This window comes from Myotis yumanensis, unplaced genomic scaffold (assembly GCF_028538775.1).
Source record: "Myotis yumanensis isolate MYYU_CA2020_CCGP unplaced genomic scaffold, mMyoYum1.0.hap1 SCAF_11, whole genome shotgun sequence".
In the NCBI taxonomy this organism is placed as follows: domain Eukaryota; kingdom Metazoa; phylum Chordata; class Mammalia; order Chiroptera; family Vespertilionidae; genus Myotis; species Myotis yumanensis.
In genome coordinates this window covers 52,348,191-52,373,855 of record NW_027223762.1, presented here as the reverse complement: position 1 = coordinate 52,373,855, position 25,665 = coordinate 52,348,191, and the positions used below count along the sequence as shown (strand labels likewise).

The 25,665-nt window shown below is 37.8% G+C and overlaps 1 protein-coding gene across 4 annotated transcripts in view; it reads right to left on the bottom strand.

The window, feature by feature from the left end:
* Positions 1-25,665, bottom strand: part of DNAH6 (dynein axonemal heavy chain 6) — a 253,702-nt gene that overhangs the window by 203,787 nt on the left and 24,250 nt on the right. For all 4 annotated transcript variants that reach the window (XR_011473183.1, XM_070429592.1, XM_070429593.1 and 1 more), the window contains exons 5-9: positions 13,232-13,502; positions 5,515-5,649; positions 5,316-5,427; positions 4,168-4,285; positions 1,653-1,821 (exon numbers count right to left, since the gene is read on the bottom strand). Coding sequence is in view for 3 of the 4 variants with exons in the window: in XM_070429592.1 (XP_070285693.1) it covers positions 1,653-1,821; positions 4,168-4,285; positions 5,316-5,427; positions 5,515-5,649; positions 13,232-13,502 (805 nt within the window). In the remaining variant the exon portion in view is untranslated. The remainder of the gene's footprint in view (positions 1-1,652; positions 1,822-4,167; positions 4,286-5,315; positions 5,428-5,514; positions 5,650-13,231; positions 13,503-25,665) is intronic.

Here is a 25,665-nt window from a genome sequence, read left to right as displayed (position 1 = left end):
GTTTGTCAGGAAATGCTAAGTATTCATGTAAATCCCATACCAATCATATATAGCAGGTATCATTGTTACTCCCCTGAGAAAACAGAATCTGGAGAAAGACACATTGCTTAGTAAGTGGCAGACCCAGGTCTTTCTGATCATCATTCCTATGCTCTTATCCCTGCACTGGGGTAGCAATGAAAGGAATATAACATCTAAAAGCAGTGATATACTACTTTACATCCATCAGATTAACAAAGATGAAAATGCATGATACTATCTAGTGTGCACATGGGTAACGCTCATTCTCAAATATTGCTAGGAAGTTTGTAAATTGGCACAAAATTTTCTGGAGAGTTATTCATTAGTATCAAAGCCTTAACAAGTGAGCATATTTCTGACCCAACAATTCCACAGCTAGGACTTTCTTCTAAGGGGAAAAACCAGGTGTCTGAAACACATATAGACAAGGATGTTCTTTGCAACATTATTTGTAGTGAGACAGTGATCAATACTAGAAGATTTTTTACTAATATTTACAAGATACTAGTATATAGTATATTTCTACATGAGAATATTATATGAAAAATATATATCAACTTGGGATATTTTTCACAAAACATTGCTAAGTGGAAAAAACAGGTGATTAAGCAGTGAGTAAAGTATGATACCTTATTTTCCCCCTTGGAAATAGTTCTCTTTGGATAGCAAAGGATACTCTTCTTTGTACATTTTTGTGTTTTTCAAATTTTCTTCACGGCATAAATTACTTTTACAATTACAAAAAAAAATAAATATTACTTTTAAGATGTAACAGTATTTAGAAAAAAAAAGAGGAATTGAGAATGGGAAGTAATGAAAAGGAGTATGCAATGAACATACAACTTTTGGAGAAAAAGGGAAACTACAGCAAAGAATATCAGTCCTTGAAACTGCACAGTTGAGTTTCCTGGAGAGGAAGTTGAGACTTGGAGGTAGGAAGCTTGATGAAACTAGGTAAGCATGTTTTGCAACGTTATTAGGTATCTGGCATGCAGTTGTTATGCAGGATGGAGTTGGGAAAGGTGGTATGAGATAATATGATTTCTCTCTCAGCTATGCTAGAATACACCGAAAGAATTTGTACTATTTCATCTCAAACATCTTGATTACTCTGGCTCTAAGATCAACTTCCTCCCAAGAAGGTATCCACTCAAAGCACAAAGGTTTGCTTCATGATGTGCTTCTTCTCATTTCTTCCATTTATACCACCTCAGCTGCTTCTCTCTGCCCGTTCATACCTATGATGGCCCCCAAACTGTAAGTTTCTTGGGAGCAAGAATGCTGTCTATGCTTTTCATCACCATATACACAACACCCAGAGCAGGGATTGGTACACAGTAGGTATTTAAGGAATCTCTGTTGAATGAACACATGAATAACTTTTAGCAAATTCCTGTCAGAGAAAGGGCAACATTCAGCACAGTGAGCGCTTTCTCTGTTAAGATATTTGTTGACACGCTGATTTTCATTCTGCCATTTCATATGTGTATAGTAGGCTCTGGTTATACTAAGCAATCCTTGCAGCATTTCTCCCTTTTTTCCAAGACACAGAAAATAGCATAATCCATAATACATAGTAAGCACTCAATAAATGCTGACCGATGGATTTTCTCAATTTTGTCTGGATATACCTTCTTATCAGTGACTTCAGGTTTCTCCTCAGTAATCCATTTCTCAATGATGTCTGCTGAGGGTGTTCGTTTTAGTTTGTCAGTGAGATAATTCAAAAGACTGTTAACAGAATTTACTGTTAACACGTGCATTGTGTTCTCAATTAGGTAATCATTGAGACGAATAAAGCTTGAAAAGAAAAAAAATACAGCTTCAGTTTTCTATATTCACTACATACCTTTGAAAGTGACTCTACAGTATTTAAATTTTAAAATATAATTTCTCTGTGCCCATTTTTAAAAATATTTCATTGATTTTTTACAGAGAGGAAGGGAGAGAGATAGAGAGTTAGAAACATTGATGAGAGAGAAACATCAATCAGCTGACTCCTGCACATCTCCTACTGGGGATGTGCCCGCAACCAAGGTACATGCCCTCGACCGGAATCGAACCTGGGACCTTTCAGTCCTCAGGCTGACGCTCTATCCACTGAGCCAAACCGGTTTCGGCGCTGTGCCCATTTTGTATTACAATATCAGAGATTTGCTGTTCAGAAGAGTTTTTCTTGGACATTCTTCATTTTAAAACACAATCATATTCAAAAGTATTGCATCAATTTAGCTAGGTGTTCTAACTATTCAATAGAATATTAATGAGCAATACAGTTGTTATTGGAAAAGCACCTAGCGCATCTAGCCAAAAGGGCCATAAGATTTTTTTTTTAATGCCTTAGAGAAGAAATCAGTAAATATACAACATCTGTAACTTACATTCTAAAGGTAAAGTGTGAAATCTTCACTACTGGATAAATGTTGCTTAATGGCAATTGCTAACCCAAAGATGCAAATTTTGTTTCCTTATTGAGTGCTTAGAATGTAGGCTGAGTCAGCAAGGCATTTAGAGTAACTTTTTATTCTGCTTAATTGGAGCCCAAGGGGCCTCTAGTGCCTTGAGGCCTGTGATGATGGCCTCAGGGACTGCTTCACTGACTTCAGTGACACAGACAACATTATCATATTATCTCACATATAACTAATGCACCATTAATATTTATTAAATAGACTAGAGACCCGGTGCATGAAATTCATGCACTCGCAGGTGGGGGAAGGTGTCCCTCAGTCCAGCCTGCACCCTCTCACAGTTCGGGAGCTCTCGGAGGATGTCCATCAGTCAGACATCCTTAGTGCTGAAGGCTTCTGGCTGAGCAGCACTCCTCCTGTGGGAGAGCACTGAGCACCAGGGGGCAACTCCTGCATTGAGTGTCTGCCCCCTGGTGGTCAGTGAGCATCCTAGTGACTGGTCGTTCCGCTGTTGGGCTGAAAGTGGCTCTCCAACATCCCCCAAGGGGTCCCAGATTGCGAAAGGGCACAGGCCAGGCCAAGGGACCCCACTGGAACACAATCAGGGCCAGGGAGGGACCGTGGGAGGGCTCCAGGGCATGTCCAGCTCCTCTCATTTAGTCCCGATGGGCGGGACCCCAGCAGCAAGCTAACCTACTGGTTGGAGCATCTGCCCCCTAGTGGTCAGTGCACATCATAGTGACTGGTCGACCAGTCGACTGTCTGGCCCCTGGTGGTCAGTGCACATCATAGCAAGCAGTTGAGCGGCCTTAGCATATCATTAGCATATTACACTTTGATTGGTTGAAGGGCCGACTGGATAACTGGACACTTAGCATATTAGGCTTTTATTATATAGGGTGGTTGTAAAAGTTGGACTAAATTAGTGAGCACTGAGTAACAATAATCAGTCTATAGCAGCTGTGGGCAAACTACGGCCCGCTGGCTGGATCCGGCCCGTTTGAAATGAATAAAACTAAAAAAAAAAACAAAAAAACGACCGTGCCCTTTTATGTAATGATGTTTACTTTGAATTTATATTAGTTCACACAAACACTCCATCCATGCTTTTGTTCCGGCCCTCTGGTCCAGTTTAAGAACCCATGGTGGCCCTCGAGTCAAAAAGTTTGCCCAACCCCTGGCCTATAGTATCAGATAATGCCTGGTGATTGTTTGCAAGAGTTATTTGTAGTAATGAAGTTTTAGAAAGGCGTGAAATCCAAACTCTGGAACAATGTTAAGATCCAGTTGGTAAGCAATGGCAGAGCTAAAACATAATAAGGGCGAGTGCCCTGGTGAGACCCTGGATGGCTTGTCTCCCAGTTGCAAAACCTTTTTTCGGGAAAGTGTGGAACTTTATGTGGCAATATAGCTATGTTCAAATCTCTTGTGTGCCTGGCTTCTTACCATAGCCAGCATACCCCAGGCTGGGTTAGGGGAAAAACAAAGCCTTAGAGATCAAAGAGGAGCCCTCAGCCTTGGACATGCCCCCCACTCTCTACCAGCTTGCCACTCCCAATGGCTGCTTTGCTAGGGGGCAGGTGCAGGGGCAGGCTTCTGGGACTGCCTTTAGGTTACCATATCCTCTAAATATCTCATCACTATTAGTGAATCCTGGGATAAAGGCTTTAACTTTGAATAAAATTGAGAATGACAGATGCCCTAATTTTTCTTAAAAGAAAGAATAGTCACTTACCAAGTCAGCCTCCTGCAATAACGCCTTTTCCTGGCCTGCTGCGTGTATTTCATGTTCTCAGAGTTTACATAAGTAGGCAACTCAATGAGACCACCAGTCACTGAAAATCTCTTATCATCTAAGAACAGCAGAAGACACAACAACAAGAATTCTTATGTAAAAGTTCAATTTTTCCCCCCTCAATACAGATTAAAAGACAAGCAAAATTGAAAAACACACACACACACAAAAATGCTTTGGTTCGTGAGATCATTCAAACTCCAGAAAACAGTCCAGTTATCCAAAAGAATTACACATAAAAGGGTTTCAACTCAAGAAAAGACTGTAGACAATTTATTCACATTCTCTTTAACAAGATTTGACCTGTGTACTATGTTATCTCTTTTCCAGTGATACTTTCACCCTTTTCCCCCAACTGCATTTTAATTATCTTCTAGAGGGCAACCCTGAGATCCAGCCAATCCCTTAATTTTAACAAACCTACTGTCTGTACTAGTAGGTTAGACATATCTTTAAGCACAGAGTCCACCATAAAATGCTTGTGAAATAAAGGTTCTGTAACCAGTTTAGAAATACTATATATATACAAGCAGGGGTCATGCAAGGAAAATGCACTATTTACTGGTCCCCCCGCCCCGGCCCCCACAACATATATTTAATTCATAATCTATCTTGCAAATTTGGAGGAACTGAAAATAAATCATTATTTAAACTTAAGAAAAGTAGTAAAAAAGAGTTACTGTTTTATTATTTATTTATTTTTAAATCCTCACCTGAGGATATTTTTCTATTGATTTTTAGAGAAAGTGGAAGAGAGAAGGAAAGAGAGCAAAATATCGATATGAGAGAAACACATCAATTGGTTGCCTACTGCACGCACCCTGACCAGGGCCCAGGCCCGGGAGGAGCCTGCAACTGAGGTAAATGCCCTTGACCGGAAATGAACCCGGGACCCTTTGGTCCATAGGCCGATGTTCTATCCACTGAGCCAAACTGGCTAGGGCAAGAGTTACTATTTTTAAAATATGTTTTTAATGATTTTTGAGAACCGGTTCATGCGGTTCATGGGTTGATGCTCAAACACTGAGCAACACAGGATGGGCAAGAGTTACTATTTCAGATCTGTTAAAGCTCTCTCCCCTCACTACCTTCCTCATCACAGTCATCAGGAGTGAATCCTATAGCGCGCAGAGCAGTACGACAAGCATTCCTGACCACTTCTTTGGCCTCATTTCGAAAATATTCCAGGTTATCCGTCACCTAAACATTAATGATATGTATAATTAGTGGGACCAAAGTAGCAATAATAGAAAAAAGATCTTGAAACTTATAGACAAAAGTCTTTACCTCTTTCAGGTGTGAGACTTGTGTAACCTGAAATTCTTGCAGGGTGTAGGTGTGACCTCTTTCAATATAACAAAGCCCCATAAAACTCAATTGATAACACATGTCATTTATTTTAAGAAGAGCTGGTCGTAAAAACTGAATGAAAATAAAAATATATCATTATTTTGTTTTAAAAAGCATTTTTAAAGTATAAAGATATTTAGAAAGCAAGAATGGCTGTTAAGGAAAATAACTCTATACGTTAATTTTAGCTATTCTTGCATATGTTAAAGGGAACACTTCTGAAATTTTGTTCTAAAAGTATTCTTTGAATTACCAAATGTAATTGGTCTGAATTCCCTTCCTTAAATTTAGAATACATGTCTTTTTAGCTATGAAAGTGAGGGCAAGTTACAGAGGACTCTGTAAATCTTTTTTTCTTTTCCTTTTCTTTTTTTTAGTTTATTGATTTTTAGAGTGAGAGGAAGGGAGAAAGAGAGAAAAACATCCATGGGAAAGCCAAACCCTGATCGGCTGCCTCCCACATGTCCCCCACCAGGGATGAGACTTCAACCTGGGTATGTGCCTCAACATAGGAATCAAACCAGGACAACACCCAGCGAAGCCACAATGGCCAGGGAAGGTCTGTAAATCTTACATTTCACCTGGTTTGGCCAATGGCGACTAAAAGATTCTTTGCGTTACCTTGAAGACTTTACAATGTCTGGTCACCATGATAACGGAGGGGCCTGTCTACTGATCTAAGAGTTTGTGACAGAGAACAAGGACAAATTTAACTTTAAGTTTTCAGTGGGTAAAAAGTTGCTACAAAGAAAGTTCAGTCACTATTAAAAACCTGTCTTGCAATGTGAGCTGGGAGAAGGAAAGCATTTGTGAAATTCAGCCACATGATCTCAACTTATTCGTTCTCTATGCCAACGTCATAAATCAGAGTTCTAGGCTGTTGGCTTCAAAGGCACATCTTCTAAGAATGTTCCAAGGACATCCCCTCTGACTTCCCCTAATCTAATCAAAGGAGGAGCAATCACATGATAGAAATAAAGTTAACATTAATGTATTTGCATGGGACATGGGTTTATGTGTTATATACTTCTTAGGAGCTTTCAAAACAGGATAAACAACAGTTATGCAGACCAACATTTAGTGCTTTATCTCTTCTAAGTGCAATAAAGGGGAGTTATAATTAGTAAAGTCTTAAAAGAAGAGAGCTTTGTGGGAAACCATTTGGATGTCATATAGCCCTTAGAGCTCATCTGATGGGGGAATTGGCATAATAAAAAAGCAAAAGTTTAGAGTCTAAGTCCATGAATTGAAATAAGATTCTAATTAAACGAAATTGGTATAGGACAGTGATGGCGAACCTATGCACGCGTGTCAGAGGTGACACGCGAACTCATTTTTTTGGTTGATTTTTCTTTGTTAAGTGGCATTTAAATATATAAAATAAATATCAAAAGTATAAGTCTTTGTTTTACTATGGTTGCAAATATCAAAAAATTTCTATATGTGACACGGCACCAGAGTTAATATAGGGTTTTTCAAAATGCTGACACGCCAAGCTCAAAAGGTTCGCCATCACTGGTATAGGAGTAGGGACGACAATGTAATCAGAATGGGGCAGTGAAAGCAAGGAAGTCCAGAGGACTCCAGAGGAAGTCCTCAAAACAAAATTATAGGGAAAAAAAAGTAAGGATCCAGGTAGAGAGCAGAGCTGACATTGATGGTCTGCCAAAAAGTGAGTTTTGACAATGGGGAATTTTTTGGAAGAAAAAGAATATACAAGAAACTACATTAGCTTAACTGAAATAGCTGGCCGTCAGCATAAAGAACAATTGTGAAAGCTGCCTTGAATATAAGAGAGATCGGAAGTGTCCCCCACCTCCCTCTCACCCCTTTGTTGTTTCTGTTGGTAATAAATTCCAGATGAATCTGGATTAGGTGGTTCATTCTTCAGCTGTTATATCAATAGTGCCCAATGAAGGTGATAAGGATTAAGCATTATTTTAAATTATTAGCAGAATTGTAGAGGAGGAAGAATTTGTCATCTTGATGGTGGGTTTCAATATGTAAAGGACTGAGGTAACTCTAATTTTTGCTGCCCAGGACACTTCCCCTGACCTACCTACAATTATTCTGGTGATAGAATCCCTCTTTCCTTGGGAAACTCACTACCATGTGGTTTTGATAAGGTGGACTCTCACTTCCTTCATCACAGGAATGAGGACCAGGCACATATCCAAGCCTGGATTATCATACTACTACTAGCTGTGCAGTGATTGGTTCAGGAGTGGGTGTGTGGCCAAGCTGAGCCAATCAGTGCTCTTTCCAACATCCCATCAAGAGATATTGTCTTTTCATTAAAAGAGCCAACTGCACCTAGAGCTGGAGGTGATGCTCATTCTAGGAGACCAACTGAGAATGAAACAGACACAGACAAATACAGAAATGAAAGATGGAAAGAGAAAAAAAATAAAGATGAGGAGATATCATTTGAATTTATGAATTCAGCCATGCATAAAGGTATTCACCCCCTTGGGCTTCCTTATTATATGAGCTTTTGTTTGCTATTGTTGTTGTCAAAGTTCATTTAAATAGAGTTTTTGCCAGTTGCACTGAAATGAATGTCAGTATTTCAGAGATGGGAAATCAGTATTATTCATCTGGAGGCTGGTGACTGGGCCAGAAAGCCTGTGGGGAAACATTAGACTTTAGAAGATATGTGCAGAAGAGCTGCATTTGCTATAAAAAGTTTATGAAAATCAGGGTCATGCTGAGACACCTTGTCTTTAGCTGGAATGCAAGAACTCTTGGGATTTGCTAGCCTTATATTCATCATAGCACCAAACCTTTAATTTTCCCTAACCTGAGTCATCAGAACATCTGGGTGGTCTATATATTTGGTACTTAAAGAACCCACTAGAATTGTACGTCTTGGTCCAGCCAGAGACTCTGGGCTCAAGTACTCTCATGCACTTTCTGACCCAGTGTTGAAAATGCTACAGCAAAAGGGACAAGAGGCATCCCTTCATAAGTGGAGAAATAATTATGTAAATCTATGAAATTAAGATTGATTTGTCTGCAAAGCAATGACTGACTAAAAATTAAAAAGATTTTCATTACAAAGGGACATTCAAATTAAAATAAATGAGAATGTTTGAGTGAATATAAAAATAAAATAACAGAAACAACCTGAAAGTATCACGTACAAAATAACACATTATTAAAAAACCAGCAAAATCATCAAGTACCTAGCAGGTTGAAATGATGTGCACCGTTAAACAATAATGAAAAATTAATACTAAATACACACCTAAGTCTAGAGAAAAGTGAAAACTGGAAATGTAAGAGACTAGAAGATACTTGCAAAAAGGAAGCTTAGTCCCAGATGGCTTCATTGGTGAATGTACAAATATCCTCAACAAAATATTAGCAAATCAGCCCTGGCCAGGTGGCTCAGTTGTTTGGAGTGTTGTCCCATGCACCAAAAGGTTTCGTGTTTGATTTCCCATCAGGGCACATACCTGGGATGCGGGTTTGGTCCCTGATTGGGGCATGAATGGGAGGCAACCAATGGATATTTCTCTCTCACAGAAATGTTTCTCTCTCCCTCTCTCTTCCCCTCCCTCCTTCCCTCCCTCCCTCTAAAAATCAATAAAAACATATCCTCGAATGAGGATTAAAAAAATACTAGCAAACCAAATCTAGCAATATATAAAAAGCATTATGCATAATGACTAAATATTATTTATACCAGGGATGCAAGGTTGGTTTAATATCTGATGATCAATTATTATAATAAATCATGCCTATTACACGATAATCTCAATAGACGCATGAAAAGCATTTGACAGCATCATAATGGCTTCATGATATGAACATTCAACAACTAGAAATAGAAAGCAACTGCTTTATCATCATACTTAATGGTGAAAGACTGAAAGCTTTTCCTCTAAGGCAGCGGTTCTCAACCTGTGGGTCGCGACCCCTTTGGGAGTCGAACAACCCTTTCATAGGGGTCGCCTAAGACCATCAGAAGACACATATATAATTACATATTGTTTTTGTGATTAATCACTATGCTTTAATTATGTTCAATTTGTAACAATGAAATTGGGGGTCACCACAACATGAGGAACTGTATTAAAGGGTCGCGGCATTAGGAAGGTTGAGAACCACTGCTCTAAGGTCAGAAGCAAGACAAGTATTTCTGCTCTTGCCACTTCTATTCAACAGAATGTTCTAGCCAGGGAACTTAGGCAAGAAAATTAAATAAAAGTCATCCATATTGGGGAGGAGGAGTAAAACTATCTATTTGCTGATGACATATTCTTATTCATTGAATAAGGAACACACACACACACACACCCCAACCAAATTGTTAGGGTCAATCTAAATTTTGCAAGTTTTTAGGAAACAGGCTTAATATATAAAAATAAAATATATTTCTACATTCTAATTAAAAGTAATTACACAAACTATATATATATATATACACATACTATTATATATTGTATATATACACTATATATATGAAAAATCTAAAATGAAAATTAAGAAAACAATTCTACATATAATAGTATCAAAAAGAATAAAATATTTAGGAAGAAGTTAACAAAGAAATGAAAAACATATACTCAGAAAAACTGCAAAACATTGTTGAAAGTAATTCAAGAAGATCTAAATAAATGGGAAGGTATTATATGTTCATGGACCATAAAAGATAATATTGTTAAAATGACAATACTTACAAAATTCATCTACAGCTTTAGAGCAATCCCTATAAAAAATCACAACTGGCTGCTTTGTAGAAATTGACAAGCTGATGTTAAAATTCATGTGGAAATTCAAGGGGCCTAGGAGAATCACACTTCCTAATTTCAAAATTTACTACAAAGCTGCAGTATTCAATACAGTGTGTTACTGGCACAAGAATAAATAAACAGAATAGAATTGAGAGTTCAAAACCCCTCACATTTGTTGTCAGTTGATTTTGGGCAAGGGTGCCAAGACAATTCAATGGGGAGAGAATAGTCTTTGTAAATAAATAGTGCTGGGACAACTGGACAGACACATGCAAAGGAATGAAGCTGGACCCCTACCTTACACCATGAGCAAAAATTAACACAAGATGAATTAAAAACCTAAGTGTAAGAGCTAAACTTATACAACAATTAGAAGAAGAAACTTAGGGTAAATCTAGACCAGGGACGAGGCAAGTTTTTTAGGTATAACACCAAAAGCATAAGCAGCAAAATAAAAAAATGGATAAAATGGATATCATCAAAATTCAAATTCAATTTGTGCTTTAAATGATATTATCAAGAAAGTGGAATGGCAACCCACAAAATGGGAGAAAAAATTTTCAAATCATACATCTGATTAGGAATTTGTATTCAGAATATATAAAGAATTCTGATAACTCAATAGTAATATACAAGTAACCCAATTTAAAAATGGACAAACTACCTGAATAAATAATTCTCCAAATAATATAAACAAATGGCCCACAGGCACATGAAAAGATGTTCACTAGCAATACCTGTCAGGAAAATGTAATTCAAAATCATAATGAGATACCACTTTTCCACCAGTAGGAATGACTATAATTAAAAAGACAAATATAATGATAATATGAAGAAACCAAAGTTCTTAGATGCTGTTGGTAGAAATTTAAAATTGTGCAGTGAGTTTGGAAAACTGTTTTGTAGTTCCTCAAAAGGTTAAGCATTCCACTCCTAGGAATATGTCCAGACAAAAACTTGTATACAAATGTTCATAGCAGCATTATTCATAATAGCCAGAAAGTATAAGCACTTTCTGGATGGATAGATAAATAAAACATGTGCTTCCTTACAATGAAATATTATTAGCCAATAGAAATAAATGCTATGCTACAATATAGATGAATCTTTAAAACATTATCCTAACTGAAAAAAGCCAATCTCAAAGAACCACATAGTGTATGGTTCCATTTTTATGAAATGTACAGAGTAGGCAAATCAATATAGACAAAAGTAGTTTAGTGGCTGCCTAGAACTGGGGTAGGGGTAGTAGGGGAGTTAAGGAGAAATGGAGAGTGATCAATAATGTGTACTGGGGTTTCTTTTTGTAGTGATAGAAAGGTTATAAATTTATTGTGGTCATAGTTGATCAATTTTGTGAAAATACTAAAATCATTAAATTGTGTATCTAAAGCAGGTGAACTGTATAGTACATGAATTATATTTCAATAAAGTCATTATAAAAAATGAAGGCACAAGTGACAATAACATTGGTTGTTGAAAAAATTATAAAGATAAAAATTTGAAGGACCACATTTCCCTTCAACCTAGTTTGAGGGAATCAAACCCCCTCCAAATGAACTAATTGCAAATATAAGACTAGTGGTAACTGTCTTGGGTAAATATAACATCTAACATATACCTAAGCCAACACAATGGGTCTGTCATTTAGGTCAATCTAAGATTAAAAGGATGAGACCTGCCCTAGCTGGTTTGGCTCAGTGGATAGAGCGTCGGCCTGCGGACTGAAGTGTCCCAGATTCGATTCCAGTCAAGGGCATGTACCTTGGTTGCGGGCACATCCTCAGTTGGGGGTGTGCAGGAGGCAGCTGATTGATGTTTCTCTTTCATCAATGTTTCTAACTCTCTATCCCTCTCCCTTCCTCTCTGTAAAAATCAATAAAATACATATTTTTTTAAAAAGGATGAGATCTTTCTAGCCTGTTAGGGCTACATTTAAGAGAAGCTATTATCCAGGCCAAAACATTATTGGTATGAATGGTGGACAGAGAGAATGACATAAAATAAGAACAAACTTTAAGGATTAATAGGCTAGTTTTAGAGACAAATGCAAGAAGAAATACTTCACATTATTTACCTAGTAACAAATATATGAATAGTGCCCGAGACATGGTAAACAATGAAAGGTGGTAAAAAGGTAGTGAAACGGGTTCCAATGACTGATGGACCCTTCCTGAAATTAGAGGTCTAGGGGGTGTCATTGCTACCAAGAAGTGTCAGAATAGTTTCCACAATTCAAAACGCTTGATGGAATGGATGACCTGCGATGGTACATCATACGCACTTATTTTGCACTAATATCTGTGTTATTCATATCACTTCAATGTTTCTTTACTGTATCACTGACATCTTTTTTAAAGTGCTTCTTTATTGTTAAAAGTATTACATATGTCTCCCTTTCCCCCCATTGACCCCTTCCAGCCCGCCCCTGCCCCTATCACTGACATCTTGATAACAATCTTTCAGGCTAACTTTTTTCATGATTACCTACCCTATCCTCCAAAGTAAATATTAAAAATTTCCCTCCTGTCTGAATCCATGGTAGAAGAAAACATATGATACATTGGGAGGTACTGGCCCATGAAAACAAGCCTCCAAATCATTTTGGACCATAAAGTCAAGAGTAACTCAAAGATGAGAGAAGGTAATAGGGGTTCCCAGCCTAGTACTCTGTCCAAAAGGATACACAAATTTCCTGATCAACAATACAACTTTTGCTTACAACTCTAGTCAAATGTAGAAACACCACTAGACTGCCAGACTCTTCAATGTGACAAGAAGGAAATTGTCATCATTTAACATTAAATAGAATATTAGATGAAATAGTCTAGTGCAGGGACAGTCTATATCAACACCTGTAATAGATACACTGATTTTTCTGTAATTCTTTTAAAATATGATTAACAAATACATACATAATTAACAATGAACAAATTCTCTTGTAGAGCTTCTCGACATCCATTGATCTTCTTGGAGCGCACATTCTTCTTCCATACATGAAAAGCTTTCCATTTCCGGAAAAGTGAAAATATGGGAATCTTAATGAGTTCTCTGTGATACAGGTATTCCTGTACCCATCGATTAATTTCGATATATTCAATGTCCTCGTCATTATGAATTCGTGTCACTGCTTTGTCACTAATTGTATAGTAGTCCTTTTTGTTGATGTTATCATAATTTACAACTCTGTGACCAATAAAAATTGGGGCAAGAGAATAAAGTATTCAATGCAAAATTAAGCAATTACATTATTTTTGTTTAAAAGAGGTAAAACATTTCTGGAAAACAAATATCATTAATTTTTTTAAAAAAATTCTGACAAACTACTTTTAGATTGATTGAATTAATTACTCAAGAAAAGAACAGGGGCTACTTTTTTATTTTAACAACAGTTGGTTTCACAACCTTGGTGATATAGCTCATAATTTCAGTTACATGATTTAAAAATAATCAAATACAGACTTTTACACAATAGCTCTAAATAAAAGCTACCTGGAAATAAGTTTTTATTTATAATTAATTCTTTATAAACTATTTAATAATAGTAGTGTAAAAAAGGTTTTCACTATCCAGTAATGACAGACTTATGAGAAAGATCAAAGCAAGAAAATATGAATTAGATAAGACTGGAATCAAGACCCAGATTAAGCTAAAAAAATATGTCAATTTATCACATAACAAAATAATTATTGAGAAATTGCTTTTTCAAGATATCCCTCTTTCAACTGTCATCAAGAGCATCCTTTAACCTTATATATTATAGGAGATAGATCAAGTAAAGAAAAGCAAGAATGGCATAAAAAAGGAGTAGAGATATAGGTGAAGGAAACAAAGTAATGAGACTAGAAAGGGCCAATTCTCTAACACTTCTTAAAATAAGAACTTGCCTATAGGCACAAATATATTTCCTGTAATTTTAGCTCTAACATTGAAATGCTGAATGAAACTTAAATATTCAATAGTAGAACAAGTGTAAATATATTATGATATAGCAAGTTATTAAAATACTAGAGGACCGGTGCATAAATTTGTGCACAGGTGGGGTCCCTTAGCCTGGCCGGCGATCAGGTCCTATTGGGGGGGGGGGGGGGGCTGGTTGGCTAGGGAGGGTGGGGGACCAAGGGAGGTTGGCAGGCCGCAGGAGGTTGATTGTGGGAGCACACTGACCACTAGGAGGCAAATCCTGTGTTGAGCGTCTGCCCCCTGGTGGTTAGTTTGCATCATAACAACTGGTTGACCGGTCTACCGGTCATTTGGTCACTTAGGCTTTTATATATATATAGACTAGAGGCCCGGTGCACAAAAATTTGTGCACTCAGGGGGGAAGAGGGGGTCCTGTGCCCTCTCACAGTCTGGGACCCCTCACGGGATGACCACCTGCTGGCTTAGGCCCACTCCCCGGGGGATTGAGCCTAAGATGGCAATCAGACATCCCTCTGGCAGTCTGGCAGCCCTCGGGGGATGTCCACTTGCCAGCGGGGAGCAGGCCTAAACTGCAGTCAAACATTCTTAGCGCTGCTGAGGAGGCGGGAGAGGCTCCCACCACCACCGCTGTACTGGCAGCCATCAGCCTGCCTTGTGGCTGAGCAGAGCACCTCCCATGTGAGAGCGCCCTGACCACCAGAGGGCAGCTCCTGCATTGAGCGTCTGCCCCCTGGTGGTCAGTGTGTGTCATAGTGACCAGTCTTTCCCAGTCGTTCTGCTGTTAGGGTCAGTTTGCATATTACCCTTTTACTATATAGGATAGAGGCCTGGTTCACGGGTGGGGGCCGGCTGGTTTGCCCTAAAGGGTGTCCCAGATCAGGGTGGGGGTCCCGCTTGGGTGCCTGGCCAGTTTGGATGAGGGGATGATGGCTGTTTGCAGCTGGTCACACCCCCTTGAGGGTGGGGGTCCCCACTGGGGTGCCTGGCCAGTCTGGGTGAGGGGCTGAGGGCCATTTTAAGGCTGGTGGGTGACTGAAGCTCCCAACCTCTCCTTTTTTACTTTTCTTTTTTTATTCTGGGATTTATTTACCTTCTATGGCTGTCACTGGAGCTGAGAGCCAGCTTTAGCTCTGAGGCTTGGCTCCAGCTCTGAGACCTCAGCTGCTGAAAGCAGGTATCTGGATTTGTTTGGCTTCTATAATTGAAACATTGTTTCTTAGAGTGCAGCTCAGAGGCTGGCAGCAGCAGGCGGGGAACCTTGGCTTCCTCCATCACTGGAGCAAGCAAGCCTCCTGTTCGCTTCAGCTGCCTGGCTGCCGGCCGCCATCTTGGTTGGCAGTTAATTTGCATATCGCCCTGATTAGCCCATGGGAAGTGTGTCGGAGGTACGGTTAATTACCATGTTTGTCTATTATTAGATAGTATATTTAGGAATTTAATAAAATAAAATTTATGAAGAATTTGTGGTAGTTTTGGTAGTTTCAAACAATAAGATAAAGGTTAAGTACAAAACAAAATCCTAATTGTTTCTATGTTAAAACTATACAAAAATTATGTATACTAACAAAGATTAGATAGGAATACTCTGGTGAAAATCAACTGTTTCACATGTCTATGTTCTTTTCTAGGCCTTAGCTCTGAACTTAAAATTCAAGGTCCTTTAGTATAGACTTCAGTCATCTGTGAAATCCCTGAAATGATGATATGTAAACAAATTGTGCATATATAAGTTTTTAAGGAATTAGAACAAAAGTCTCATATGCCTTGGGTTTGTCAATCAAAAAACTAAGAACCACCCTGGAGGGTATGGCTCAGCACTTTGTGTCGGCCCCCAAACTTAAAGGGTTGCAGGTTTGATTCCCAGTCAAGGGCACATTTGGGGTACATGCCAGAGGCAATAAATCTGTCTCTCTCATATAAATGTGTTTCTCTCACATCTATGTTTCTCTCTCCCCACTCCCTCCCACTCTCTCTAAAAATCAATGGATAAAACATCCTTGAGTGAAGATTAACATAAACAACAAACAAACAAAAACTAAGAACAATTGGCATAAATCATTTTTAATTTTCAAATTTTAATTCAATAAAATTAAGTAAAAAAATCTTTCTTAAAAAAATTAGGACATAACAAACCAGGATGAAAGCAAACTCAAGCCATACACACAAGGGAAGCTGATGGTGCTGTGGAGAGGGGAGAGAGCCTTGACAGTTGCTCTCTTACTTTAGTGCTGTAATGGAACAACATCAACCTGTGCAGCTTTTATCTGACTCCACTGTTGACACTTTGTGCTCTAATGAACTCACACCAGAAATGTCTGGAATATACCAGGTATTATATGTTGCTGGCAGGGTGCATGGGAAACATAAAATGTTATTCGTTTTTTTCTTTGTCGACAGCTGAAGATATAATTGGGACATTCTTGAGAGGTGATTCTCTCCAAAATGTGAAATTTCTACGTATTTCTTAAACTGTAATCAACTCCAGGTGTTTCATTAACATTAGTCATCAATCCAACCTGAAAATCAGAACAAATGATTCACCACAGCCCCCAAGCATGTCTGGAAAACTCGCTCTGTATGGGTTGATCTGTTACTAAAGACCCTTGTAGAGGCGACAGGTGTGGTCTATGATGGTGAATTTACCCACAGAGGTCCAGGGTTGCCATTATGGTGAGGGCAAAACAAACCGCACCCCCAAGCAGTGCAGCTGTACTGTTTTATGGAAGCCTTGGAGGTTAAGTCTGGGAGATCACAGAGGTAAATATCTTGTGATTCAGCACCGTATACTAGAAAATAGTAGAAAAACATTTCAGAGAAAGCTGCTAGAGAAGGGCCAATAATACATACATACATATATACATACATGCCTAGATAAAGGAGGCCAGCAAATACCATGAATAACCACAGTAATAAGGAAGCTCAGAAAGAAAATGAAAAGTACCTAGAAAGCAAGCTGGAACATTTGGAAATATGTGCTATAAATGACAGAGATTTCAAGATTGCAGTTCTGAAAATACTCAATGAGATGTGAGAAAATACTGGCAGGCAATTCAGTATACTCAGAAAAAAAAAATCAATGAACAAAAAAAGTATTTACCAAAGAGATGGAAACTTTAAAAAAGAACCAATCAGAAATTCTGGAAATACAGCATGCAATTAAGGGGATTAAGAGTGAACTACTGGCCCTAATTGGTTTGTTCAGGTCTCTCTCTTCTTCCCTCTGCATCATTTCAGTGGATAGAGCATTGGCCTGCGGACTGAAAGGTCCCAGGTTCAATTCCAGTCAAGGGCATGTACCTTGGTTGTGGGCACATCCCCAGTGGGTGGTGTGCAGGAGGCAGCTGATCGATGTTTCTCTCTCATCAATGTTTCTAACTCTCTATCCATCTCCCTTCATCTCTGTAAAAAATATCAAATATATATATATATATATATATATATATATATATATATTAAAAAGAGTGAACTGCTGAGTGTAGAAAACAGATGGAAGGAAGAATTAGTGATATTGAAGATAGGAATAAAGAAATGATGAAGAGGGAAAAAGAGAGAGACCTGAACATAAAGAAAAATGAAAGAGCTCTATGAGATCTGGCTGACTCCATCAGAAAATGCAATATTAGATTTATAGGCATTGCAGAAGAGGAAGAGAGGGAACATGGAATGGATAGTCTATTAACACAAACAGTGGATGAAAAATTATGGAAAATCTATGGAAAGAAGCAAACAGAAACCTAGTTATCTCAATCCAAAGAGGCCCTCTCCAAGGTAGAGTGTATTAAAACTGTCAAAAATTAATGACAAAAAAAATTCTCAAAGCAGCCAGGGTAAGTGACCTACAAAGGAAAACTCATCAGAATATCATCTGACTTCTCAGCAGAAACTCTACAAGCCAGGAGAGAGTGGAACCAAATATTCAAATGTCTAAAAGAGAGAAATTACCAGCCACAAATCATTTATCCAGCAAAACTATCCTTTAAATATAAAGTAGAAATCAAGAAGTTCCCAGACATACAGAAGCTGAAGGATTTTATCACCAGAAAACCTCCACTGCAGGAAATACTCAAGGGTGTTATTCTACCTGAACAAAGAACATAAGGTCACAACACTATGAGTAAGATCATCAAAAAACTTACAGCATACACAGGGACACTTTGTGACAATAAAACATAAAAAGAGAGGGGTTAAATGTCTGAACTCAAAAGAAAAAAAAACTACCGTATGTATGTAAATTTATATTTTATATTTTATAAACCTAATGGTAACCACACACAAAAATCCCCAAACTAAGACACATAACTTAAAAAAAGAGGAAACAGGAAAGAACTATGAAATACCACCAAACAAAAACAACAGGCAGAAACACAAAGGAAAGGAACCACTAGAGGCACAGAGCTACCAGAAAACAAAAGATAAAATAGCTATAGGAAATCCTCAGACATCAATAATTACCCTAAATGCAAATGGACTAAATTTACCAATAAAGAGGCACTGAATAGCAGAGGAGATAAAAAACAAAACCCAACCATCTGCTGCTTACAGGAGACACATCTAAGTTACAAAGACAAAGGTAGATTCAAAGTAAAAGGGTGAAAAATGATTCTCCAAGCAAATAACATCCACAGAAAAGCAGGTGTAACCATACTTATATCTGACAGAATAGATTTTAAGACAATAAAGAGAACAAGAGACAAAGATGGACATTTTATGATAATAAAGGAGACACTACATCAAGAAAACATAACACTTGCCTTGGCTGGTGTTTCTCAGTGGTTAGAGCATCAGCCTGTGCATCAAAGGGTCACAGGTTTAATTCTGGTTTAAGGGCATGTACCTGAGTTGTGGGTTTGCTCCCTTCCTCAGTCAGGGCATGTGCAGGAGGCAACCAATCAATATGTCTCTGTCACATCGATGTTTCTCTCTCTCTCTCTCTCTCTCTCTCTCTCTCTCTCTCTCTCTCTCTCTCTCTTTCTCTCTCCATCCCTCTCTTTCTCTTCCATTCTCTTTGAAAAAAGCAATGGAAAAATATCCTCAGGTGAGGATTAACAAGAGAAGAAAACATAACACTTCTTAATATATATGCACCCAACCAGGGAAATATATAAAGCAACTACTCACAGAACTAAAGGGATAAACAGATCAAAACATAATCATAGTTTGGGACTTTAATACTCCATTGACAGCTCTAGGTAAATCATCCAAACAGAAAATCAATAAAAAAAAATATCTACCTTAAATAACCAAATGGATGTAATGATATTTATAGAGCCTTTCATCCCAGAATATTAGATTATACATTTTTCTCCAGTGCACATGGAACATTCTAAAGGATAGACCTTATGTTGGGCCACAAAACTAGCATCAACAAATTCAAGATTGAAATTATACCAAGCATATTCTCTGACCACAATGCCTTGAAATTAGACATTACCAGTAACTGCAAAAAGGAGGTAAAGAAACCAAAAAATACATGGAGATTAAACAACATACTACTAAAAAATGACTGGGTCAAATAAGAAATAAAAGATGTGATCAAAAGATGTATAAAGACAAATTAGAATGACAATATGACATATCAAAACTTCTAGGATGCAATGAAAGCAGTAATGACAGGAAAGTTTATATCATTATAGGCCTATCTCAAGAAACAAGAGAAATCCCAAGAAAACAATCTAACATTACATCTTAAAGTACTAGAAACAAAAGAACAAAAGCAACCCAAGTCAGCAGAAGAAAGGAAATAATAAAATTTAGAGCAGAATTGAATGAAATAGAGAACAAAAAGAATATACAGAAAATTAATAAAACAAAGAGCTGGTTCTTTGAAAAGATTAATAAAATTGACAAACCCCTGGCTAGACTCACTAAGGAAAAAACGAGAAAAGACCCATATAAACAAAATCAGAAATGAAAGAGGAGAAATCACCACAGACATCACAGATATACAAAGGATTATATTAGAATACTATGAAGGACAACATGCCACCAAATTCAATTACCTAGAAGAAATACATATATTCCTAGAAATATGTAACATTCCTAGACTAAATTATGAATAATTGGAAAATCTAAATAGACCAATCAGCAGTGAGGAAATTGAAACAGCCATCAAAAACCTCCCAAAAAATAAAAGTCCAGGACCTGATGGCTTCACCAGTGAATTCTACCAATTGTTTAAAGAAGATTTAAAAACTATCCTTCTCAAACTCTTAAAAAATAATTGAAGAAGGGGCACTATTTTCTAACGCATTTTATGAAGCCAATATAAAAACCTGTCAAGGATAACACAAGAAAAGAAAAATACAGACCAATATCTCTGATGAATATAAATGCAAAAAGTCCTAAACAAAATACTAGCAAATTGAATACAACAATACACACACACACACACACACACACACACAAACAAAAACATCATGATCAAGTGGGGTTCATTGCAGGGGCACTAGTATGGTTCAAAATACGCAAATCTATCAATATAATACACTACATTAACAAAAGAAAGAATAAAAACCACATGATCTTATCAATAGATGCAGAAAAGATAAGTTTGATAAGATACAACATTCATTTATGATTAAAAAACTCAATAAGATAGGAATAGAAGGAAAGTACCTCAACATAATATAGGCCATATGGTGAGCCCTCAGCTAATATCAGACTCAATGGTGAAAAACTGAAATATTTTCCTCTAAAATCAGGAACAAGACAAGGATGTCCACTCTCACCACTCTTATTCAGCATAGTGCTATAAGTCCTAGACAGAGCAATAAGGCAAGAGAAAGAAATAAAATGCATCCAAATAGGAAAGGAAGAAGTAATACTGTCAGTTTTAAGGACAACATAGTTCTCTATATAGAAAACCTTAAAGCCTCCACAAGAAACTATTAGAAACAATAAACAAGTACAGTAAATTTACAGGATATAAAGTCAATGTAAAAAAATCAACTGCCTTCCTGTATATTAACAATGAAGATACAGAAAAAGAAATATAAAAATTCCATTTGCAACTGCAACCAAAAGAATAAAATACCTATGAATAAACTGAACAAAGGACATGAAAGTCCTATATACTGAAAACCAGAAAGCACTATTAAAAGAGATTAAAAGACACAACAAAATGGAAAAATATCCTGTGTTCAGTGATTGGAAGAATCAGTGTAGTTAAAAGGGCCATATTACTCAAAGCAATATACAGATTTAATGCAATCCCAATCAAAATTCCAATGTATTTTTTAAAGAAATAGAACAAAAAAATCATCAGATTGGTATGGAATTACAAAATACCCCAAATAGTCAAAGCAGTCCTGAGAATAAAGAACAAAGCTGGAGGTATCATGCTACCTCACTTCAAATTATTTTACAGAACTATGATAATCAGAACAGCATTGTATTGGCAGAGACAGACACACACAATGGAGTAAAGATAGCCTCTTCAATAAATGGTGCTGGGAAAATTGGAAAACCATATACAAAAGAATAAAACTGGTTTACAGCTGGTCCCCATGTTTAAAAATTAATTCAAAATGTATCAGAGACCATTTACATAGAAGAAAACATAGGTACTAAACTTATGGACCTTGGTTATAGAAAACATTTTATGAACTTGACTCCAAAGGCAAGGGAATTAAAGGCAAAAATAAATGAATGGGATTATATCAAGCTAAAAAGTTTCTGCACCATGAAAGAAACCAACAACAAAACAAAGAGGCAGCCGACCAAATAGGAGATATTTGCAACAATAATTCTGACAAAGACTTAATTCCTAAAATATATAAAGAACTCACGCAACAAACAAACAACCCAATCAAAAAATGGGCAGAGGACCTGAACAGACACCTCTCCCAAGAAGACATACAAACAGCCAATAGATATATACAAGGATGTTCAACCTCACTAACAATTAAGGAAATGAAAATCAAAACTACAATGAAATGGTACCACCTCGTACCTGGTATACAGAGCTACCATATGACCTGGCAATCCTTCTCCTGGGTACATACCCAAAAAACTTGAAAACACATATTAGCAAAGATATATGCACCCTTATGTTCATTGCAGCATTATTCACGGTGGCCAAGACATGGAAACAACCAAAGTGTCCTGCGATAGAGGGCTGGGTAAAGAAGATGTGATACATATACACAATGGAATACTACTCAGCCATAAGAAAGGATGAAATTCTGCCATTTGTGACAAACACGGATGGACTTTGTGAATATTGTGCGAAGGGAAATAACTCAGGCAGAAAAAGCTAAGAACCATAGGGTATCACTCATATGTGGGATATAAAACTGAAACTCCTGATCACACGCTGCAGTGAGGGGGTTGCCAGAGGGAAGGGGGCGGAGGTGTGGAGAGTGAAAGGGACCGAAGCTATTTGACTCTGGGTGGTGGGCACACAGTGCAATAAACAGATGTTGTAACACAGAAATCCACACCTGCAACCTATATAATCATATTAACCAATGTCACCACAATACACTTAATTTAAAAAGTACGTGCAGACATTATATTTTATCACGACTTTTAAAAGGTGTTTTGCATAACATTTGCTCATCTCGTTGACCCATTATTTACCACTTCTAACTTCCAATTTAGCTGCTTCCAACTATGTAGCATCCAAATCCTTGCCTTGACTCATAAGGTTTATAATATTTAGAATTTAGGCTAGGGAGAAAAAATTAACATCAACCCTAAAACGTGATAAACTGTGATTTCAACACTATCTTCTGTTTTTAAAAATAGTTTTTATTGACTTTTAGAGAGAGAGGAAGGGAGAGGGAGAGAAAGATCGATGTGAGAGCACATCACTCATCAGCTGCCTCCTGCACACACCCTACTGGGGATTGAACCTGCAACCCAGGCAGGTGCCCTTGACGTGGGATCAAACCTGCAACCTCCTGGTGCACGGGACGACACCCAACCAACTGAACCACCTGGCCAGGTCCAACACTATCTTCTTAAAACTGTGCCTGGCATATTCCTATCAAGCATCATTACTGTCAGTCCAAATATAAAACACCAACTCAATTCCCCTAGAAGAAGTGCTCATTAATCTAAAAATACAATTATTTTCCCAATTAGACAAAAGCATAGTTTCCAGTCCCATCTTCAATATAGGCATACCTTAGAGATATTGCAGGTTTGGCTTCAGACCAACACAATAAAATCAATATTGCAATAAAAGGAGCCATACAATTTTTTTGGGTTTCTCACTGCTTGTAAAATTATGTTTATACTATGCTGTAGTCTTATTAAGTGTGCAATAGTATTTTTTACATCAAAGGGCTTTCAATTTCATTATATGTTAATTCTTTCATCTTAAAAAAACAACAACCACACAAGCTATTTCTCTCATCTTAAAAAGAACACCTCATCCTGATCCTAATTTCCTTTCATCTACCACTCCATTTCTTTTCTACCTTTGGCATCCGAAAATGAGTATGTCCAAAACCAAACTCTCTTCTTCCATCCACTCTTCTGTATCTCAGTTAATAACAACTCTACCTTTCTCTTGTTTTGGAAAATGTGTCATTAACGTCATCCTGGACTCCTCTCTGATTATCCACCTTGCATACAGTTCATAAAAACATCCTGTTGACTTGATCTTCCAATTACTTCCAGAATTTGACCTACTTCTTACCACTTCCACCACTGCCACCTAGTCCATCTCTCACCTGAGTAATTACAGCCCTTCTAATTGGTCTTTCCGTTTCAACTCTTGTTCCTCAGAAGTCTATATAGCAGCCAGAGTGGTCCTTTTCAAAATGTAATTCAGATCTTAATACTTCTCAGCTTGAAATCTTACCATGGTTCTCCATTTTTCTCAGTGTAAAAGCTAATGTCCTTACAATGGCCAGCAAGGTCCTGTGTGATCTGTTCCCTAGCTCTCATTCACTCAACTAGTCATATCAGCCTCCTCTTCACTTCTTGAACATATCAAGTATGCTCTAGCTTGGGATATTCAGATTCACTTTCCTTCTGTCTGGAATGCCCTTCTTCCCTCTCCTGACCACCACATAATTCACGCCTCTTCTCCTTCAAGTCCCTGTTCAAATGCCAGCTTCTCAATGATGCCCATCCTGACCACCCTGGTTAATTCACAACCTCTTCCCAAGAACTCCCAAATCCCTTTGCTCTACTCTCTTTTTTTTTTTCTACTAGAGGCCCGGTGCACAAAATTCATGCACTGGGGGTCCCTCAGCCCGGCCTTGCCCTCTTGCAGTCTGGAATCCCTCTTGCAGTCCGGAACCCCTAGCTCCTTACCTCCCATCTGCTCATTGCTCCTTACCGCTCCACTTGCTGCTCCTTAGCGCTGCCATGGAGTGGGGAGAGGTTCCTGCCACTACCACTGTGCTTGCCAGCGGTGAGCCCGGCTTCTGCTGAGTGGCGCTGACCACCAGGGGGAAGCTCCTGCATTGAGCGTCTGCCCCCTGGTGGTCAATGCGCATCATAGCAACGGGTCGTTCTGCTGTTCAGTTGATTTGCACATTCGGGTTTTATTACATAAAATAATACTTACCACCTCCTAGTAATCCATATAAACTTACTCATGTATCGTATTTATATTGTCTCCTTCTACTAAAATCCAAGCTCCACAAGGGTAGCAATTTTAATCTGGATGGTTCACTAATATATCTCTAGCACCTAGAATAGTTTCTGCTATAGAGTGGGCACTCAACACATTTTCTTGAATAACTGGATTTCCATAAGCATGTCTGTTCTCTCTACAAATTATTTTTCATTCCTGTTCAGCTCTTTTGTACATACAATAATTCTACCATTTAAAGTACAATGTTTATCTTCTCTCCCATTTCTCCCCAGTAGGAGGGCTGTCTTCAGTGTTATCTAACACGATAAAACTTATTGGGGAGAACAAGATATTTCCTAGAAGGTACTTTTATCATCATACACAGCAGAGAATGGGGAAGGTTATTCAAAGGATTTGGTGGCAAAGCTAGACTATTATGATATTTAAGAAAAGAATATTTCAACAACTAATGTCAGTTGAAATGACATGTATTACAAATAATGTATCATTTACTTTTTCGGCATTGTCATCTTCTTTTCTCAGTAATCTCAAAATAACAAAAATGTTTGTAATACTTATTAAAAATGACATTACATAATATAAACATGAGAAACATAAGTGCTTCATAAATAGATAATGTCCATAAATGAAGACAAAATCAATAAAATTGTTGTGATTAAGATTCATTTACCATTGAATGATAACCAAAATTATATTGTATCATATTTATCATTTTTAAAAAATACATTTTTATTGATTTCAGAGAGGAAGGGAGAGGGAAAGAGAGAGAGAAACATCAACGATGAGAGAGAATCATTGACTGGCTGCCTCTGCATGCCCCCTATTCGGGATCAAGCCTGCAACCCAGGCATGTGCCTTTAACTGGAATCA